This window comes from Haliotis rufescens, unplaced genomic scaffold (assembly GCF_023055435.1).
Source record: "Haliotis rufescens isolate VD_foot unplaced genomic scaffold, xgHalRufe1.0.p SCAF_2, whole genome shotgun sequence".
Classification (NCBI taxonomy): domain Eukaryota; kingdom Metazoa; phylum Mollusca; class Gastropoda; order Lepetellida; family Haliotidae; genus Haliotis; species Haliotis rufescens.
In genome coordinates, this window is record NW_025963890.1 from 36,879,367 (window position 1) to 36,898,218 (window position 18,852).

General features: G+C 42.9%; 2 protein-coding genes across 8 annotated transcripts in view; one reads left to right on the forward strand and one right to left on the reverse strand.

Moving 5' to 3' along the window:
- The window catches only part of LOC124111794 (uncharacterized protein C8orf76 homolog), a 21,463-nt gene extending 20,360 nt beyond the window's left edge, over window positions 1-1,103 (forward strand). For 4 of the 6 annotated variants that reach the window (XM_046471610.2, XM_048399887.1, XM_046471609.2 and 1 more), the window contains 2 exons: window positions 351-440; window positions 593-1,103. In XM_046471610.2, coding sequence (XP_046327566.2) covers window positions 351-440; window positions 593-688 — 186 coding nt within the window. In that variant the 3' untranslated portion in view covers window positions 689-1,103. Of the gene's footprint in view, window positions 1-350 lie in introns of all 6 variants that reach the window. The other 2 variants (XM_048399888.1, XM_046471612.2) reach the window with 2 other exon arrangements.
- On the reverse strand, window positions 59-18,721 carry LOC124111793 (trafficking protein particle complex subunit 12-like). Of its 2 annotated transcripts, none has more exons than XM_046471608.2 (12): window positions 18,586-18,721; window positions 14,701-16,013; window positions 13,994-14,110; window positions 11,743-11,856; window positions 9,719-9,857; window positions 6,530-6,642; window positions 5,650-5,722; window positions 4,845-4,918; window positions 4,350-4,448; window positions 2,226-2,323; window positions 1,641-1,728; window positions 59-1,041 (listed from the first exon to the last, which is right to left on the reverse strand). In XM_046471608.2, the coding sequence occupies exons 2-12, from the start codon at window positions 15,997-15,999 to the stop codon at window positions 799-801; spliced, it is 2,457 nt and encodes an 818-aa protein (XP_046327564.1). In that variant the 5' UTR covers window positions 16,000-16,013; window positions 18,586-18,721; the 3' UTR covers window positions 59-798. The 2 variants fall into 2 exon arrangements, with proteins under 2 accessions (XP_046327564.1, XP_046327563.1); XM_046471607.2 differs by having other exon boundaries at window positions 14,701-16,010; window positions 18,586-18,697.
- Between the last annotated feature and the right edge of the window lie 131 nt (window positions 18,722-18,852).

The following is an 18,852-nucleotide window of genomic DNA, read 5'->3' on the forward strand; positions in this document are numbered from 1 at the left end:
AACGCATGCCATCAATAAACACACCTCCATAAACAGAAATACTTACTCAAAAAATATCTTAGACATTATATTTTATTTTTTCTTCACATTTTTAATAATACAGTGAATCAGTTTGCATTAACAAGGAAATAAATACTAAGGAATGTACAGCAGTCCACACATCCCCTCAGATAATCACCATGATATACAGTAACAAGATGGTTCTAGAGAAATATTTGTCTGACATACAGCCCAGTAGGAAACATCCTCTGTGTGTTGCCTACCCCCACAATCCCAGAGTCTGAAATGATGATGGAGCTGTTAGACACTGTTGTTCAACAGCTGCAGTACCAATGTGTTTCATGTTTCAGTTTCTGGGGCGGGACATTCGTCTGGAGAAGTGGGATGGTGATGATCTTGAAAGCAACAACCCTGACAAAACTCTCGACAAAACATTCAAGGTCAGAAACTTATCACACATAGTGGATGTACAGACATGACACCAACCCTGCAAAGATATGCAGTCAATGTTCATGATATTTGCTTTTTACAAAAAGAAGTTCAAATACATATGTATATATTCCTCATAATCATCACTGTCCTTTTATTGCAGCTTCCCGTAGGGGGGCGGGAGGACTTCAACATTCGATGGTTTGCTTGGTCCTCAGTTACCTCCCCTTCCGACGACAAAGTGAAGGTCAACACATGACAACCATTCCAGTATTGTCAAGTGTGTAAGACCCAGATTCCGTCACATCATATTGACCTTAGCTCTGCTCCCGAGGTCCCACAGAGACCTTGGCATCACATGACGCGTGTCTAGGTCATCTTGAGGCACACTATGGGGAAGCCGTCACCCTTGTGTCGACTGACCAGGTCCAGCATGGTCTGTTTCTTGTGCAGCGCACGTGAGGACTCCAGCTCATACAGAGTGCACAAGTTGAAGAGGATGCCCTCGTGGAGGTTGTTGGCAGGGTCGCGGTGGACGAGGGACTCCAGCGTGTTGAGGGCGTCTTTGAGGCGGCCCAGGTACAGCGAGCACACCGCCATGTTGTTGACAGCCTAGACAGGAAAGGGGATTCTCATATGACATGTTTTGTTATTAATAAAATTCTGTGCTGGTATAAAAGCCTCTCTTTGTAAATTAGATTTGACCACATTGCATTATGACATAACATGGAATGTAGACTGCTGCTAAAATATTGCATTACATGGACCATAGTTTCAGTGTAACTGGAGACTTGCCACCTAATACATTACATTACATTACATGGACCATAGTTACAGTGTAACTGGAGACTTGCCACCTAATACATTACATTACATGGACCATAGTTACATTGTAACTGGAGACTTGACACCTAATACATTACATTACATGGACCATAGTTACATTGTAACTGGAGACTTGACACCTAATACATTACATTACATGGAACATAGTTTCAGTGTAACTGGAGACTTGCCACCTATACATGACATTACATGGACCATAGTTACAATGTAACTGGAGACTTGCCACCTATACATTACATTACATGGACCATAGTTTCAGTCTAACTGGAGATGTAATATTTTAGTTGTCACAGGCTCTCCTACAACAACCTTTGTTAATAGTGTAACCAGACATCACCATGGTAACACATGGCGTCACAACTTACGCATGTATTGAGTGGTTCCAACTGCACAGCTAACTTAAAGTGACCATACGCCTCCGAGAAGTTGTTCTGACACATGGAAGCCAAACCCCTGAAGACAAACATGAGTGAATTGGGTTTAACACCGCATTTAGCAGGATTCCAGTTATATCACAGCTTGACATGGAAGGGAAGCCCGAGGTGATACAGGTCTCAGGTTTTTACCACCTTAGTGGAACCCGTCATCAGGGTATGGAGCTGACAAACCCATAAGCATAATCGGGGTGTACCTATATTGAAACCAACAATCATTGATTGCCTAACGGATGCAACTCTGCACATCAAATTGCGGCGCCTTAGACAACTGGGCCACTCTTGCCCCCAAGACAAACATGAAGGGAGAGATTCAATATTTTTCACATATCATTGCACACATAATTTATAATGATGTCATTTGCAGCTTGGGTCATTTTGTATTGGATGAAAGGTTGAGCCCGTTTCCAGCACTTTTTCAATGCAATCAAATAAATCTTTATGAAACAGCAACTTTTGCAAGGAGATGGGGGAAATGTCCTTATGTTTCTCTCTTGAACCCTCCTCCTACATTACCTGTTGACAGAGTTCCTGCAGCTGGTAGTGTTGTCTCCCTTCTCAGACTCTGCTTCCAGCTGCTTGAAGATTGTCAGGGCATCCGGAACATTACCCATCTGTAACAGAAGATCAGATTATCACCTCATGACCCTTGGTGGTTTGGAGGCCAGGACTCTAAAGTGCTGCAATTCTAAGTGCAGAGTGGTGTACCTTAGCCATGCCAGGATCTGCTTATCCTCAGGTTGAATCCTAGATAATGACTCTTCATGCTTGTCAGCACCACCCCACTGCTGAATATGCAGTTCACAAAAATGGTAAGATTCTTCAACCTGAACAATTTTTGGATTTCAGCCAACACTGAAACAACCCTGAAAATATCTTGATTCTATGTCACCATACGCCATTATGGGCCATAGCTCTTATTGCTGACAGCAGAGTAAACAAGCGTATAGTTGACAAAGTCATCTATATCCCCCGCCCATTTTAACACGTTATGGTCCCAAACCAGGTAACTGACCCAACATTTCTCTTAGCCCATGTCAAAATAGCTGCAATGGAAATTCTACAATAAACATTTCTGAAACTCCTTAATATCAAATGGCACTAGTTCAGAATGTGCTTTATAGATAGACATGCAATGTTTGGCAAGGAAATATTTAACAGTTTATTTGTTATACTACTTAAGTAAACTAATCCTATATTAAAACTTAAATCCAACTTCTTGTCATGAAAACATAAACAATTAATATTTCTAAAAGTGCCATATATCAAAAGGCACCAGTTCAGTATGTGCCTGGTAGACATGCAAAGTTTTGTAAGAAAATATTTAATGGTTTTACACTCTGGAAAAGAACACCACCACTGTAGAAACTAAGTCCAACTTATTGCCATGGAAACGTGAAAAATAAAAATTTCTAAAATTCCTAAATAGCAAGAGGCACCAGTCCAGTATGTGTCTGGTAAACATGCATAGTTTTTGTTGGAAAGTATTGAATGGGTTTTGAGTTACGCTCCGGAAACGAACACCACCCTTATAGAACCTAAGTCCAACTTGTTGCCATGGAAACGTAAAAAATAAAAATTTATAAAACTCCTAAATAGCAAAAGGCACCAGTTCAGTATGTGTCTGGTAAACATGCAAAGTTTTGTAAGACATTATTTAACGGTTTTTGAGTTACGCACCGGAAACGATTAGCACCCTTATAGAACCTAAGTCCAACTTGTTGCCATGGAAACGTAAAAAATAAAAATTTCTAAAATTTCTAAATAGCAAAAGGCACCAGTTCAGCATGAGTCTGACAGACATGCAAAGTTTTCTTTGGAAAGTATTGAATGGGTTTTGAGTTATGCTCCGGAAACGAACTCTACCCTATAGAACCTAAGTCCAACTTGTTGCAATGGAAACATAAAAAATAAAAATTTATAAAATTCCTAAATAGCAAAAGGCACCAGTTCAGTATGTGCCTAGTAGACATGCAAAGTTTTGTAAGAAAGTATTTAATGGTTTTTGAGTTACGCTCCGGAAACGTACACCATCCTTATAGAATTTAAGTCCAACTTGTTGCCATGGAAACGTAAAAAATAAAAATTTATAAAATTCCTAAATAGCAAAAGGCACCAGTTCAGTATGTGTCTGGTAAACATGCAAAGTTTTGTAAGACATTATTTAACGGTTTTTGAGTTACGCTCCGGAAACGAACAGCACCTTTATAGAACCTAAGTCCAACTTGTTGCCATGGAAACGTTAAAAATAAAAATTATAAAACTCCTAAATAGCAAAAGGCACCAGTTCAGCATGAGTCTGATAGATATGCAAAGTTTCGTAGAGAAATATTTAACGGTTTCTGAGTTATGCTCTGGAAACGATTTCCGCACGCACGCACGCAGAACCCATTTCTATATCCCCCGCCAACTTCGGGGATAAAAATAGTCTTTCATACAGACCCTGAAATGAATATATTCAATACAGCCCATTCAAGGGTATAACAACAGGCTAGTCTAGATTACTGCAGTTTCTGAAAATGAAGAGAATCTCCAGGATCTTCTTATTTCATCAAGATAATTTGACAACTTTTTTTTTTCTGTAAAATATTTTCATTTCAGAGACTAAATGTTAATGGTAAAACAAACAACAAAATCTACCTGCAGATATATTCGCCCAATGCCACTCCTCAGAGACTCCATGTTGTCCTTGACCTTCTCCTCCAGAGACTCGTAGACAGAAAGAGCAGCTTCGTAGTCCTGGGGAAAAGTTTAGCATGTAAACATGAAGTAAAGGCATGTTCACGAATAACAGCTGACACTACCTAGTACATATTTTCTGAGCAGACCTTCTTAATAACATGACCTGTGAAGACCTGGGGTAGAAAAGGTCTTCAGCAACCCATGCTTGCTGTATAAGGAGACAATGCTTGTCATCAGAGGCGACTAACGGGATCAGGTGGTCAGGCTCACTGACTTGGTTGAGGATGCATGTCTGCGATCCCAAATGCGTGGATTAATGCTCAAGATGTCAATCACTCGACTGGTCCAGCCTCGATTATTTACAGACCACCGTCACATACCTGGAATATTGCTGAGAGTGGCGTTAAACAAACTAATAACATGACAGTTGTTACTTATAAACCTGTCACCTACCTTTACGAACACCATGACGCCAGCAATCTTGTACAAAGTCTGAACCTCCCGTTGACGCCACAGTTCCATAGACTCTGCAAGAAAGCGAGTGTCATCAATAACCTGTAGAGACCTTTATATATCTTGACACACATTCACACACATGCACACTTTCACAGTTATGTTTTTTACAGGGTATTGAGGTATGTCTCAAAACAAGGTATTAACATATATTTTCCTTCACTGAACTATTGAACTGCTCCCTAACACAAACATACCCTAGGGGGAGACATGTTGAGACATGAGACTTGGTTGATGCATGTCATCTATCCCAATTGCATGGATCGATGCTCATGATGTCAATCACTGGATTGTCTGGTCCAGACTTTATTATTTACAGATCGCCATCATATAGCTGGAATATTGCTGAGTGCGACATTAAACAACAAACAACAGACAAACAAACAAACAAACAAACAAATGCACCTAAAGACATCTGTGGACACAGAGATTATCTGGGACTCCAAACTAAGTACCTCTGTCTAAAATTAGTTCTTAACTTCAGAGGCTATTAACATTGTCTATAAACATTACATTTGACGCAATAACGTAAACATGAAAGCCTCTTCTTCTTCATTGGTCCTGTTGTTATCAGTGGGATACAAGTCGTCTCGACCAAGCCATCACATTAGTTATAACAATACATAATTAATCAACTGTTCAGAAGAATGTTTTTTGAAATGCAGACAATATTTTGTATTAACCAAAACACTGAAGCCCATCCAATAGATATGGCCATGTGTCCTCCCAGGTACGGTGTACTCACTGTTCCTGCTGTCTGCTGACATCTCCCACACACTCCCATCCTCCGCCAGCCCTGTGTCCAGGTTACACAGCATCTAGCAACACAGATCACACATGCCAAAGCATAGACCGGATATAACGTACCACAGTATAGGTACCACAGTATATGTGGGCTATATCACACATGCCAGCATATACACGACATATCAAGTGTCATAGCATACACCATATTTATCACACAGGCCACGGTGTTCTTGGGCAAAATGTATGTCATACAAGTCATAATGTACATTATACATTGGACATACCATCTTCCTGAGGGAAGGCGTTAACTGACTGCAAGAATCCAGTTTCCACCTTTGTCGAAATGGCCTGAATTTCTGAGCTCGATGATAGTGCCACCTGTGACTATTATGAGTTATGTCCCTCCTTTTGACCACTCAGATTCCACCTCTCATATCACTTGTATTAGCTTCAAATAAAATCGTGTCACCCAGTGAAAATAATCCGATTGATTTTAAGATGTATATTGTAATAAAACATGTCTTACTTCACAAAGTGTGTCTCATCACATGAGCACCTTGATTAAGAACATGAAAAGATTTGAACAATATCTGTTGACTCTAGGTTGTCTGTACACATGCTTTACTTATCATGCAATCAATCAATATGTGCATGCCAGTTGTATGAACCGGATGTCGATTTCGATACGCGATACTGATTGGACTATGCAGCTGAAATGTTACTCCATAATTTCCAGCCAAGTTCTGCAAGCATGGAAACTGGACTTCTATGGTCAGTTAACTCTGCTGTCTCGGGAAGATGTGGTCATACAGGGATCCCACATGCCACACAATAGACAGGATATAAGACACATACAACATTATTGTTTCATCACTCACCCTGTTGATGACAGCCAGCACGTAGTACAGTTTGTCCAGAGCCTCCTGATTGCGTCCAAGGAAACTTGGCAGCTCGGCATGCAACAGCCTCATTCCGAACGGCACCATGGAGCCTTGAATACAAACACCAGGAGCATAAACACCATCTGTCCACACACAACACAGGGTGCACTGCAGGGTTGACATAGTGTAGGGGGAAGGAGAGGCCACACACAACACAGGGTGCACTGCAGGGTCGTCATAGTGTAGGGGGAAGGAGAGGTCACACACAACACAGGGTGCACTGCAGGGTCGACATAGTGTAGGGGGAAGGTGTGGTCACACACAACACAGGGTGCACTGCAGGGTCGACATAGTGTAGGGGGAAGGTGTGGTCACACACAACACAGGGTGCACTGCAGGGTCGACACTGTGTAGGGGAAAGGGGTGGTCACACACAACACAGGGTGCACTGCAGGGTTGACATAGTGTAGGGGGAAGGAGTGGTCACACACAACACAGGGTGCACTGCAGGGTCGACATAGTGTAGGGGAAAGGGGTGGTCACACACAACACAGGGTGCACTGCAGGGTCGACATAGTGTAGGGGGAAGGGGTGGTCACACACAACACAGGGTGCACTGCAGGGTCGACATAGTGTAGGGGAAAGGGGTGGTCACACACAACACAGGGTGCACTGCAGGGTTGACATAGTGTAGGGGGAAGGAGTGGTCACACACAACACAGGGTGCACTGCAGGGTCGACATAGTGTAGGGGGAAGGAGTGGTCACACACAACACAGGGTGCACTGCAGGGTCGACATAGTGTAGGGGAAAGGAGTGGTCACACACAACACAGGGTGCACTGCAGGGTCGACATAGTGTAGGGGGAAGGAGTGGTCACACACAACACAGGGTGGACTGCAGGGTCGACATAGTGTAGGGGAAAGGGGTGGTCACACACAACACAGGGTGCACTGCAGGGTCGACATAGTGTAGGGGGAAGGGGTGGTCACACACAACACAGGGTGGACTGCAGGGTCGACATAGTGTAGGGGGAAGGTGTGGTCACACACAACACAGGGTGCACTGCAGGGTCGACATAGTGTAGGGGAAAGGGGTGGTCACACACAACACAGGGTGCACTGCAGGGTCGACATAGTGTAGGGGGAAGGGGTGGTCACACACAACACAGGGTGGACTGCAGGGTTGACATAGTGTAGGGGAAAGGGGTGGTCACACACAACACAGGGTGCACTGCAGGGTCGACATAGTGTAGGGGAAAGGGGTGGTCACACACAACACAGGGTGGACTGCAGGGTCGACATAGTGTAGGGGAAAGGGGTGGTCACACACAACACAGGGTGGACTGCAGGGTCGACATAGTGTAGGGGAAAGGGGTGGTCACATGGTTGGTGACCACACATCTCTCCCTCCAGAGCAAACATGGCACAGGTAGTACTGATCACCTCTCCTATCAGGGCTAAAGGTTTGGGCAGCACTGATGACCTCTCCTGTCAGGGGTATTCAGGGTAGCGCTAAATAGTGGGATGGTGTCAATCACTTCTCCTATCATTTATTCAGTTAGCACCATAGTAACTCAAAACAAATATTCGGGGCAAACATGCGATTCTATACGGAATGTGCCATAAACAAATCTCTCTTATCACTATTTTTTTCCCTATCTGCTACATAATCATGGTTACTAGGCATTGTCTAAATATGCACTAATTAGAACAGTGTAGTACTTAGCACTTCTATTGCACCTGTAAACGGTAGTTAGAATTTCAATTTTCAGTTTGTACTCCTGAAATGAGGACCAGCAATCTTTGCTGTGGGATAGTGTCAGTGAAAGGTAACTAGCTCCCCCAGCCAGGAGGACCAGCAATCTTTGCTGTGGGATAGTGTCAGTGAAAGGTAACTAGCTCCCCCAGCCAGGAGGACCAGCAATCTTTGCTGTGGGATAGTGTCAGTGAAAGGTAACTACCTCCCCCAGCCAGGAGGACCAGCAATCTTTGCTGTGGGATAGTGTCAGTGAAAGGTAACTACCTCCCCCAGCCAGGAGTACCAGCAATCTTTGCTGTGGGATAGTGTCAGTGAAAGGTAACTAGCTCCCCCAGCCAGGAGGACCAGCAATCTTTGCTGTGGGATAGTGTCAGTGAAAGGTAACTAGCTCCCCCAGCCAGGAGTACCAGCAATCTTTGCTGTGGGATAGTGTCAGTGAAAGGTAACTACCTCCCCCAGCCAGGAGGACCAGCAATCTTTGCTGTGGGATAGTGTCAGTGAAAGGTAACTACCTCCCCCAGCCAGGAGGACCAGCAATCTTTGCTGTGGGATAGTGTCAGTGAAAGGTAACTACCTCCCCCAGCCAGGAGTACCAGCAATCTTTGCTGTGGGATAGTGTCAGTGAAAGGTAACTAGCTCCCCCAGCCAGGAGTACCAGCAATCTTTGCTGTGGGATAGTGTCAGTGAAAGGTAACTAGCTCCCCCAGCCAGGAGGACCAGCAATCTTTGCTGTGGGATAGTGTCAGTGAAAGGTAACTAGCTCCCCCAGCCAGGAGTACCAGCAATCTTTGCTGTGGGATAGTGTCAGTGAAAGGTAACTAGCTCCCCCAGCCAGGAGTACCAGCAATCTTTGCTGTGGGATAGTGTCAGTGAAAGGTAACTACCTCCCCCAGCCAGGAGTACCAGCAATCTTTGCTGTGGGATAGTGTCAGTGAAAGGTAACTAGCTCCCCCAGCCAGGAGGACCAGCAATCTTTGCTGTGGGATAGTGTCAGTGAAAGGTAACTAGCTCCCCCAGCCAGGAGGACCAGCAATCTTTGCTGTGGGATAGTGTCAGTGAAAGGTAACTACCTCCCCCAGCCAGGAGGACCAGCAATCTTTGCTGTGGGATAGTGTCAGTGAAAGGTAACTAGCTCCCCCAGCCAGGAGTACCAGCAATCTTTGCTGTGGGATAGTGTCAGTGAAAGGTAACTAGCTCCCCCAGCCAGTTTGATTTTTGACATTGTCATTCACTGATAATATCGATCACCAGGTGTCAGGTATTCTGGTTGTGATAAGGGAGTGTGGTAGTATTGATCACAATTTCTTTCAGAGTTTCTGTGGTAGAGAAACAGGGTGAGGTACAATTGGACACTACTGTTTCCTGGGTATGGACGAGGATAAAGACGGATGTGGACTATTACTGAGCTTCACTACAGTGGGTTTACCTCTCCTGCCCGGGTAGAGATGGGGGTAGAACTCATAGTAAAGGTCCGGTGTGTCAAGGGTCTGGAAGCCACGCAGCTCTGTATCAGCAACATCGTAGAGACGAAGACGAACCAGCAGCGACAGACGGCAGAACCACAGCTGTTCAAAAAGAAGGTACAATAATGGACTCAACCCAAAAAGGTACTAGTACTTTATTAAGAAAGTGTTATCCCAAGAATAACATTTGCTAAATTTGACCATTTTCTAAATGGCATTGAGTATTCAAAACCCATTTAACCTCTTGATGAGAGTAAGCAGTCCATTCTAAAGTCACAAGTGAAGGCTACAACGCCTGGCAAGAAAATTTCTTGCACTTCACATAGCTTCCGAGAATAGTGAGGGGGCAATTTTCTCAACACAGCTGCGGAAGACAGCCACAATGTATTCACAAGTCAATATTGAAATGGTAATACATGTGGCAGAGGACTACATTTGTCAGCCCTTGGTGCAGACTTTGTATATTCGAATCCTGCTAGCGACACATTTTGAGTGAAATTGTTCTATCATCAATACAAATGACAGGAAAAAGTTCCATATGCATCAAGTGGTGCTTAACTAACAATTTAGTTTAATTCATGCACAATCAAAGAGAGCCATGGCTTAATTTGTTTACCGTCATTGAGATAACAAATGATAAGACCGGACAAAGAGTGCAGACAAAGGCTTCTAAAACAAGCATGAAATACTCATATCCCCCGCCAATATGACATGTTCGGTTGTGTGCAATGCATTAGCTCCTGTGAACTATGTTCACTGGGCCTTTTTGTAAATGGCCTAAATGCAGCACTAACAAGTCCAACTTGTTGCAATGGAAACGTAAAAAATAAAAATTTCTTAAATTCCTAAATAGCAAAAGGCACCAGTTCAGTATGTGCCTAGTAGACATGTAAAGTTTTGTAAGAAAGTATTTAACGGTTTTTGAGTTACGCTCCGGAAACGAACAGCACCCTTATAGAACCTAAGTCCAACTTGTTGCCATGGAAACCTAAAAAATAAAAATTTATAAAGTTCCTTAATAGCAAAAGGCACAACTTCAGCATGAGTCTGATGGACATGCAAAGTTTCGTAGAGAAATATTTAACGGTTTCTGAGTTATGCTCCGGAAACGAACCGGAACCCATTTCTATATCCCCCGCCAACTTCGTTGGGGCGGGGGATAATTATCATAAATGATTACCCACCCCCATGGTAATCTCAGTCCCTGTGTGTATGCATACATGTATCAGTAAAGACTATCAAGAAGGTGGGGTGAGGTGAACATGGTGAAATGGGGTTTAACATCAAGTTCAAGATTATTGCACTTATATAGCGATGTGCATGCACATGTGTGTGTGTGTGGCTAAAAAAAAAAATAGGCTTGGTTCTCAGGCACAGCCCACATCATCATAAAGTATGCCACATGTTTCGTTTTTATTTCCAATTTTAACAAAAATAAAAACATCCTAATACTTAAAAACAATGCGATCCAAAAATAGCATGCTGTTACTTCCCTCTACACGTGCACAGCATTACTGCACATCTCATGTTACGGTCATGCTGCAATAGGATTTTGTATGCTTGTTTCTGTAGGGAGGTCCTTTCCCAGGTTGATTTACACAACTGTTTATCTGGTTACATTCTAGTTTGAACAAGCCAAAAAAAAAAAAAAACACCACCCACCCGCACTTTATTTTCAAAAGTAATTGCAGGAGAACAAATACTTTCTTTTTTTTAAGCCTAATGCCGATTTTATAGTGCTAGCGGACTGAGATTCCATGCTGCAGTTTAACATGAATACCCCACTCAGACACAGTATACTGACTTGAGACGACCAGTCCTTGTTTCTGCCCCTTAATGCCGAGCGCCAGGCCAAGTAACAACAAGTACCAGCTCTTAATGGCATTTGGTATGACGCGGTGAGAATCGTCCCTGCACCTTCGATTCCAGGCAGACGCTCTACCACTAGACCACAGAGGCAGTCAGACTATTAAGGATCTCCTTGTACCTGCAGTGTGTACTGGGACTGCTGAGTTGGCTCCCCACCAGTTGCCTCCCCTTGTCCAGCATCAGCCAACATCTTCCCTGTCAGATCAACAGCCGCCCTCAGACACCCTGCAGACTGAACATAGAATACACCCATAACAACGATTGAGTTTTATAACTTTACAATATTTTGACACAGACTTTAGGGATTTGCAATGCAGATTGGTCAGTTGAAGTGATCACACTGCATCATAGTTAAGTGAGTGAGTATGGTTTTACGCCGCTTTTAGCAATATTCCAGAAATATCATGGCGGGGGACACCAGAAATGGGCTTCACGCATTGTACCCATGTCGGGAATCGAACCCGGGTCATCGGCGTGACAAGCGAACACTATAACCACTAGGCTACCCGACCGCCACTGCATCATAGCTAAGAACAAAATCCATAGATCACGATGTCACAACTAAACAATATTATGTCATCTGAACAAAGGACTGACTTCAGATTTCTTTTTTAAAACTTTAGGTTGACATTTTGTATATTTTCTAATTTTTACTTCTTAAAACAACAATGAGTAACATACAGAATAACAAACTCAAAACTCGTAATGATGGACTATTTGTGCCTCTAGTGATATAATTCTTAATTGCTCACTGCTTCTATGATCGCAGTTTCAAAATATCATACAGTTTAAGTCCCTGGTATCATACATGTGATTTCCAAGAATTGTCTCACACAACAGTTAGTTATTTGAATGCTTAAATATTACTAAAAATCAAAAACAATTATAATGTATATGACAGGGATGGAAATTAACCATGAATGCCTACTACTCCGAATGGTGATAATGAATAGCAATACACCCAAAATGTTTCAAATTCTACTAGCCCTTAAGATATGTTTAACATTAACAAAACTGGTCCAGGCTAGCTGGATACATCTAATTTCCATCCCTGTATGATACAATCTGGTTTATTGTTTTGTTTGTTTGTTGTTTAATGCCACACTCAGCAATATTTCAGCTATATGACTATAATCAAATCTGGACCACTCAATCCAGTGATTGACATCATGAGCATTGATCAATGCAATTGGGATATGATGACATCCATCAACCAAATTAGCGAGCCTGTCCACCCGATCCCGTTAGTCGCCTCTTTCAACAAGCACAGTCTCCTTTTAGGGCAAGCATGGGTTGCTGAAGACCTGTTCTACCCCGGATCTTCACAGGTTGAGTTCGCTTAATAACACCAAAGTAGGCAATGATCCATCTTAATCAAAGTGTTTGTAAATGATCAATGCTCATCCAGGAAAACCAGTGATTGATTGAATAAATGACATCTGTTTCCTTATGTGACAGCCACAAAATGTCAGAGGTCTGTGATGGGATTCAAACCACAGACCTTATTATTCATGGTCAGATACATTGTCCTCATGACCAAAGAGGTTAACATGGTCAGCAAGTTGACAAAGTAAGGATGTGGTGTCTGAAATAGCTGCCTGTTCGCTGTCTTGTGGATGGTAACATTTCTATCTGGATAGGTGAAATTTATTCCTACATGCCCGACTAGCTAGTAGAAGTTTTATCACTTATGATTCTATTTATGTTGACAGTCAGCGTAGATATACTGTATTTAAACACATTTAGTGCAAATCATAACTAAATTTCATTCCAAATTGTGCATTGCCTCATTATCAGCTTCTGTGAACTATGAACTGTTAAAGAGTGCATCTGATTGGTTTATCTTGGGAGGCCAATCAGTAGCAGTGGGACGATACACTGATGCATCGTGATTTTTTACCGCTCAATACAAGTATCAATCACAGTTGCAGACTAAGTAAAAAATAAAATTCTTACCTAAAACATTTTCTTTAATAATTGTTACACCCAACACTAATTAGTAGTGAAAATTAATAGTGAAAATGTTCATCTATTGTGCCATACTTGACATTGCCAACTGTAAATCGTCAGCGTGCCAGGTATTTGGCCATCTTGTTTATGAAAAAGAAGCCTTACGCACCACAGATAACAGCACATGTAAGTATCATGATACGTATCTGATCATGTGCAAGGTATCATGATATGTATCAGATCGCACAGTTGGTGTATCGTCCCAGCCCTACCAATCATAGTAGTGAAGAAAAATGACAATTTGTTTGTCATCAACTCTGGTATGTATTCACAAATGCAGGCCTGCAACTTCAGGACGGGCAAGTTATCCTTATGATTCACCACCATCCCTGGCTCGTTGGGGGTCCTGCTACACTTACAATGAGATGCTCCAAGCCAGCAAAGTCCTGTGGCACAGATAGTGACGTCAGTACTTTCCGCTTGACCGATTCCTGCTCCCCCATGTAGCGGTACACCAGGTCACGCACCGGATCTCCCTGCAAATTTTAAACTCAGAAATGTCTCTTGGGGCAGATATACACTTGAAAAAATGTATCAATACATTTGCAGATAGTTTTGTCATTTAACTGATCAAGTTCAGGATAGTATGCTATGTTGTCTGCTAGTCCTGAGAAAGTGAAAGTATTAATGGACCACTTGTTTTCTCCCTAAATCTAGTTACGTTACTTGTAAGCCACTGAAATGAGCTGAGGACAGGTTAGATTAACTCATGGTTGTTCAGCAATGTTCCAGCTATATGACGGCGGTCTGTAAATAATTGAGTCTGGACCAGACAATCCAGTGATTGACATCATGAGCATTGATCTAGGCAATTGGAATACAATGACATACATCAACCAAGTCAGCGAGCCTGACCACCCGATCCCGTTAGTTGCCTCTTACGACAAGCATAGTCACCTTTTACGGCAAGCATGGGTTGCTGAAGACCTATTTTAACCTGGATCTTTATGGGTAAGCTGACAACGTAAGGTTGCCATCTGTGTGATGACTCCAAACTCTTCTTCAATAACATATAAGTGAGTACACTCATTATTGACCTTTATCAGTCAAACCGTCGGTCTCCTACCTGGGGCTCACTGCTCATCACTCTAGGACAACTGAGGTGTTCAGCTGGTGGAACGTAGCTTCCAGGAGCACTGGTTGCCATGGTCACCAGAATATGTCGTGTGGCATCTGAAGGCAGCCATGCATCATATCTGCGGTCAGCATCACTAGTGGAGAGACTGGATGTGAAGGGGTCATCAGCTCCATCTGTGAATGTAGAGAAGGCTGGAGGGGTAGTGGTGGCGGGGCCGTCAAACTGGCGGAATGGGCTCGGAGGGGCTGAGGGGACAGACGTCTGACGGTCAAGACCAGGAGGCTGGGAATAGGAGTACGCCCCTGGGGACTGCTGTAGTGGAGGGGCACTTGTTGCAGTCTGGTGAACCGGAGTTGACAGGGGAGACAACTGTGTGGGTGTTGTTCCTACACTCGGCGTCTGATGAGCCTGTTGGTACCCTGGAAACAGCATGGACTGCTCAGCTGTCTTCAGACTCGACTCTTGATTTGATGCCTTCATCATCTCACCGCCATCTCCACATGGACCAAGAGTTTCCTCCCCTTGTGCTGTGAAGGATTCAAATCCACTTTTACTGAGCAGATCCTCACTGCTACCTTGCAGCTCCCTAGGTGCCAACAGTGTCTCCCCCTCAAAGGGAATGCTCTCCGGCTCCCTATGGATGGGCTGGGTATCTGAATGAGCTGCTTCCTGCACCAGATCTACTTCGGGATCCTCCAACTGTGACACCTGCAAATCTGACTGTTCCATCTCACTCACTTGATCCCCTCCTGTCAAGCTGTCAAACTGACTCTCAGTGAGAGCTTGCAAGCCGGATGTGTCAGCTTGAATAATGTCTGACTGATGCACAGTCTGAAGCCCAGGACTTTCAGGTGGACCTGAGATAGAGTCAAAGAAGTCAGTGGCATCAGTATCCCCAATAGGACTGTCAAAGTAGCTACTGAGACTTGGTTGAGGTTGGTTTGCAGTTTCCTGATTCCCAACCTCGACCTGGGAGAAGGTGTCAGTGATGTCAGTTATCTGCTGCTCATTACTCAGTGTTTCACTGGTGGGAGACGTATCATTGGATGTATTGAATGTGATTGGCCCTTGTTGGTCACTCTCAGCATCATTTATTCCATCAGTCTTTTCTTCACCATCATCCTCGTCAGTAGGCGAAGGTTCCAAGGCCACAGAGTCCAGGGTGTCTGTTGTTGGGGAGTTGACCAGTGTTGCAACGCGACTCGGAACACCCAGGACCTCCACTGGAAGTGCTCTGTCAAGATCATCCTCAAGGATGTCTGTCATGTCAGGGGACTGATCATCCATAGCTGAATTTCCTGCTGGTAAATAATGGGAGTGAGACTAAAGTAAAGTGAAGACTTAAAGTACTACACAACCTATGTACGAGTAGGTCATATCAAAATTAGATAAAATCATGAAAATGTTCTAATGCCATTTTTCTGCAGCAAATTCACTGTTGTACAGTGCCCTGAGTTTTTCCTAAATATTTACACAGCGTATTTTGTTACACAGAGCGTACACTCAGGCAATTTGTAATGGGTGCTCAATGGAGATTGGAAAATATATTCATTTCAGTCACACTTGAAAGACACAGCATATCTACATGAAGTTTATGCAAATACTGATCAGCTGATGTGGTGTCTGAGCAGAGGGGTAGAAGAAGGGGTACTTCTGTCATAACTATTTCATCTACCCTCGCTTAATCTTAATTTGTGGATATAAGGAAAGTGCACTGACATTTGTGGTTCAAATGTACAATTTCATTTTGAATACTCACTGATCAATAATTCATTTATACAACGAAAAGAAAATGCCGAAGATTTGTCACTGAAATGTTTGTCTACTGAAGCCATAAGTATTCACCATCCATTCATGTGCACACAAAATGTGACGCCACCTTGATTCCTTGAGTAGGTAGTAGTAATGTTTGTTTGTTTGTTGTTTAACGCCGCACTCAGTAATATTCCAGCAATATGGCTACGGGCTGTAAATAATCAAGTCTGGACCAGACAATCCAGTGATTGACATCATGAGCATCGATCGATGATGACATGCAACAACCAAGTCAGCGAGCCTGACCACCTAATCCTGTTAGTACAACACCCCAGTACAGTTAGTGTGTAATAATTAGACAAGCAGATAACAAGATGCTGGTGTTACGGTATCTATTTTATTTTACTTTTTGTGAACATAAAATTTGATATTAGTGATCTAGGGTTATTTATTGCAATGTTGGACTTTTTTTTTACATTACTTACATGTAATGCAGCAATTCGAAAATGTTTTGTCAGCAAAGTGTGGGAGTGTGTGTACATCAAAAGTACGGCTGTGTGACGTCATTAAAGACGGAGCACCTTTAGAATACAGTACCACAACTTCTCGTGAGGACGTGACTTTAGTCTACGGACACATACGAATGACCCAGATGCCATTTGGCACTCTTGTCCCATTCCGTAATCTACAAGACACCAAGTGCTGAGGAATGATCCGATATGGCACAAAATGAAAATGGCTCTAGGCTCCAGGCGTCGGACATCAGACGTCGAACTCGCGAGTACACATGAATGACATGGTATTTAATAATTTGTTGGGTGATTTTTGTGACAGAAAAGTGTGGTAGGGAACCCTGTAAGGATGATGTGGATAATAGTAAGGAACTAGGGAGTCATGAGCAGGGCTAGTGACGATGCAACAGTGAGTTCGCTTTTGAATCAGTACTGAAAAAATGTAGCCAGTGAAAGTGTCTTGTGTGAATGTTCCACGACAGTTTCCAGTAGTCAAAATATTCGACACAAACCATTTCATCCTTTATACTTGTTGTTTTTGTGTGAAGAATATTAGGAGCCGCTATAGAACCTGTAATAGCCACTTACGGGTACCTAACCCTAATGATCATAAACGGGTGATTGATCGTAAAGGGGATCCAAGGGCTATGGATAGAGTTCGGGGAATCTAATAGCCTCCAAACGGGTACCTAACCCTAATGATCGTAAAGGGGATCCAAGGGCTAAGGATAGTTCAGGGTAACCTACCCTAACACTGGCGACATTTGGATGTGTTCAGCGCCAATATAATATCCCTAATAAACTGCATTCTTAGTAAACAAATATTCAAAAACTCTCAACACCGCTGGGTGTATTCAATGACATTGCGTGTAGAGATGATAGATCACTGGGAGGAGCTTATGCACACTCGATGACCCCTGACGTCACAGGGCATTGTTTCACCGGTGAGACTGGCAACAAAATACTACAAATTATGTCATAGGGTATTGTCACGTGTTTGAAACGTTTGTGGTACTGTATTCTAAAGGTAAGCCAAATTTTCATATTAGTGATCTGGGGTTATTTATTGCAATGTTGGACATTTGGTTTTACTTTACTTATATGTAATGCAGCAATTCGGAATTTTTTGGTCAGCAAAAAGTGGGAGTGTGTGTCAATCAGACTTACCGCTGTGTGACGTCATTCAAGACTTAATTTACGAGATATCACAATAATAATACCGCGATCAACGAAGCAGGTTATCCACGAATTTAGGTAACTGCATGCTCTGTACATCAGGACTAGTCTATTTATTTGATTGTTGTGACATACACAACACCCTGACAAATAAAAGGGGAAATAAGAATGTTTAATCATTTTCGAAAACCTGTCTTTTGAACGCCCCTCCCCGTAAGCTAACTAACAGGAATCTGACAGTGAGAGCCACTGAACTATGGTCGTATTGACATTCACAGGTTTAACAAATTATCGTTCGAGCCAATATACCGTATATGTCTGATTGCAATAATATAGGTGTAAGGTGCTACCACTAATTTTGCATCATGGTGTATTTAGTGAAACAAAATGTAACGCGTAACAGAACATAACACGAAACAGGTGTATTTACCGATCAATGCTCAGCTCTTGGCGAAGATTAACTGGGTTATCAACCATTGATATCTAACAGGCTAAGTATACAATTGCGTCTGCGTATTATAACAGCGGTGCCAGTTTAACGATGGTGTCGGGGCACGGTGCCATTAACAGGTCGCATTTCCATCGTCTGCAACCAAAACGACTTTCATTTATGTGGGTTTTTATGTTTATTTGTTTATGTTATGTATACCAGAGGACATGTCCTATTTGCCTCACGTTTGTCGTCTTTTAAAGTAAT

What these genes read in the sequence shown, in the direction of transcription:
- LOC124111793 (XM_046471608.2), bottom strand. Translation starts at nt 15,999, where the DNA reads ATGGATGATCAGTCCCCTGACATGACAGACATCCTTGAGGATGATCTT. An exon ending in TCTCTACCCGGGCAGGAGAG is followed by an intron (nt 6,643 to 9,718) that starts GTAAACCCACTG and finishes TTTGTATTCAAG; the next exon opens with GCTCCATGGTGCCGTTCGGA. An exon ending in TGCAGGAACTCTGTCAACAG is followed by an intron (nt 1,729 to 2,225) that starts GTAATGTAGGAG and finishes GTTTGTCTTCAG; the next exon opens with GGGTTTGGCTTCCATGTGTC.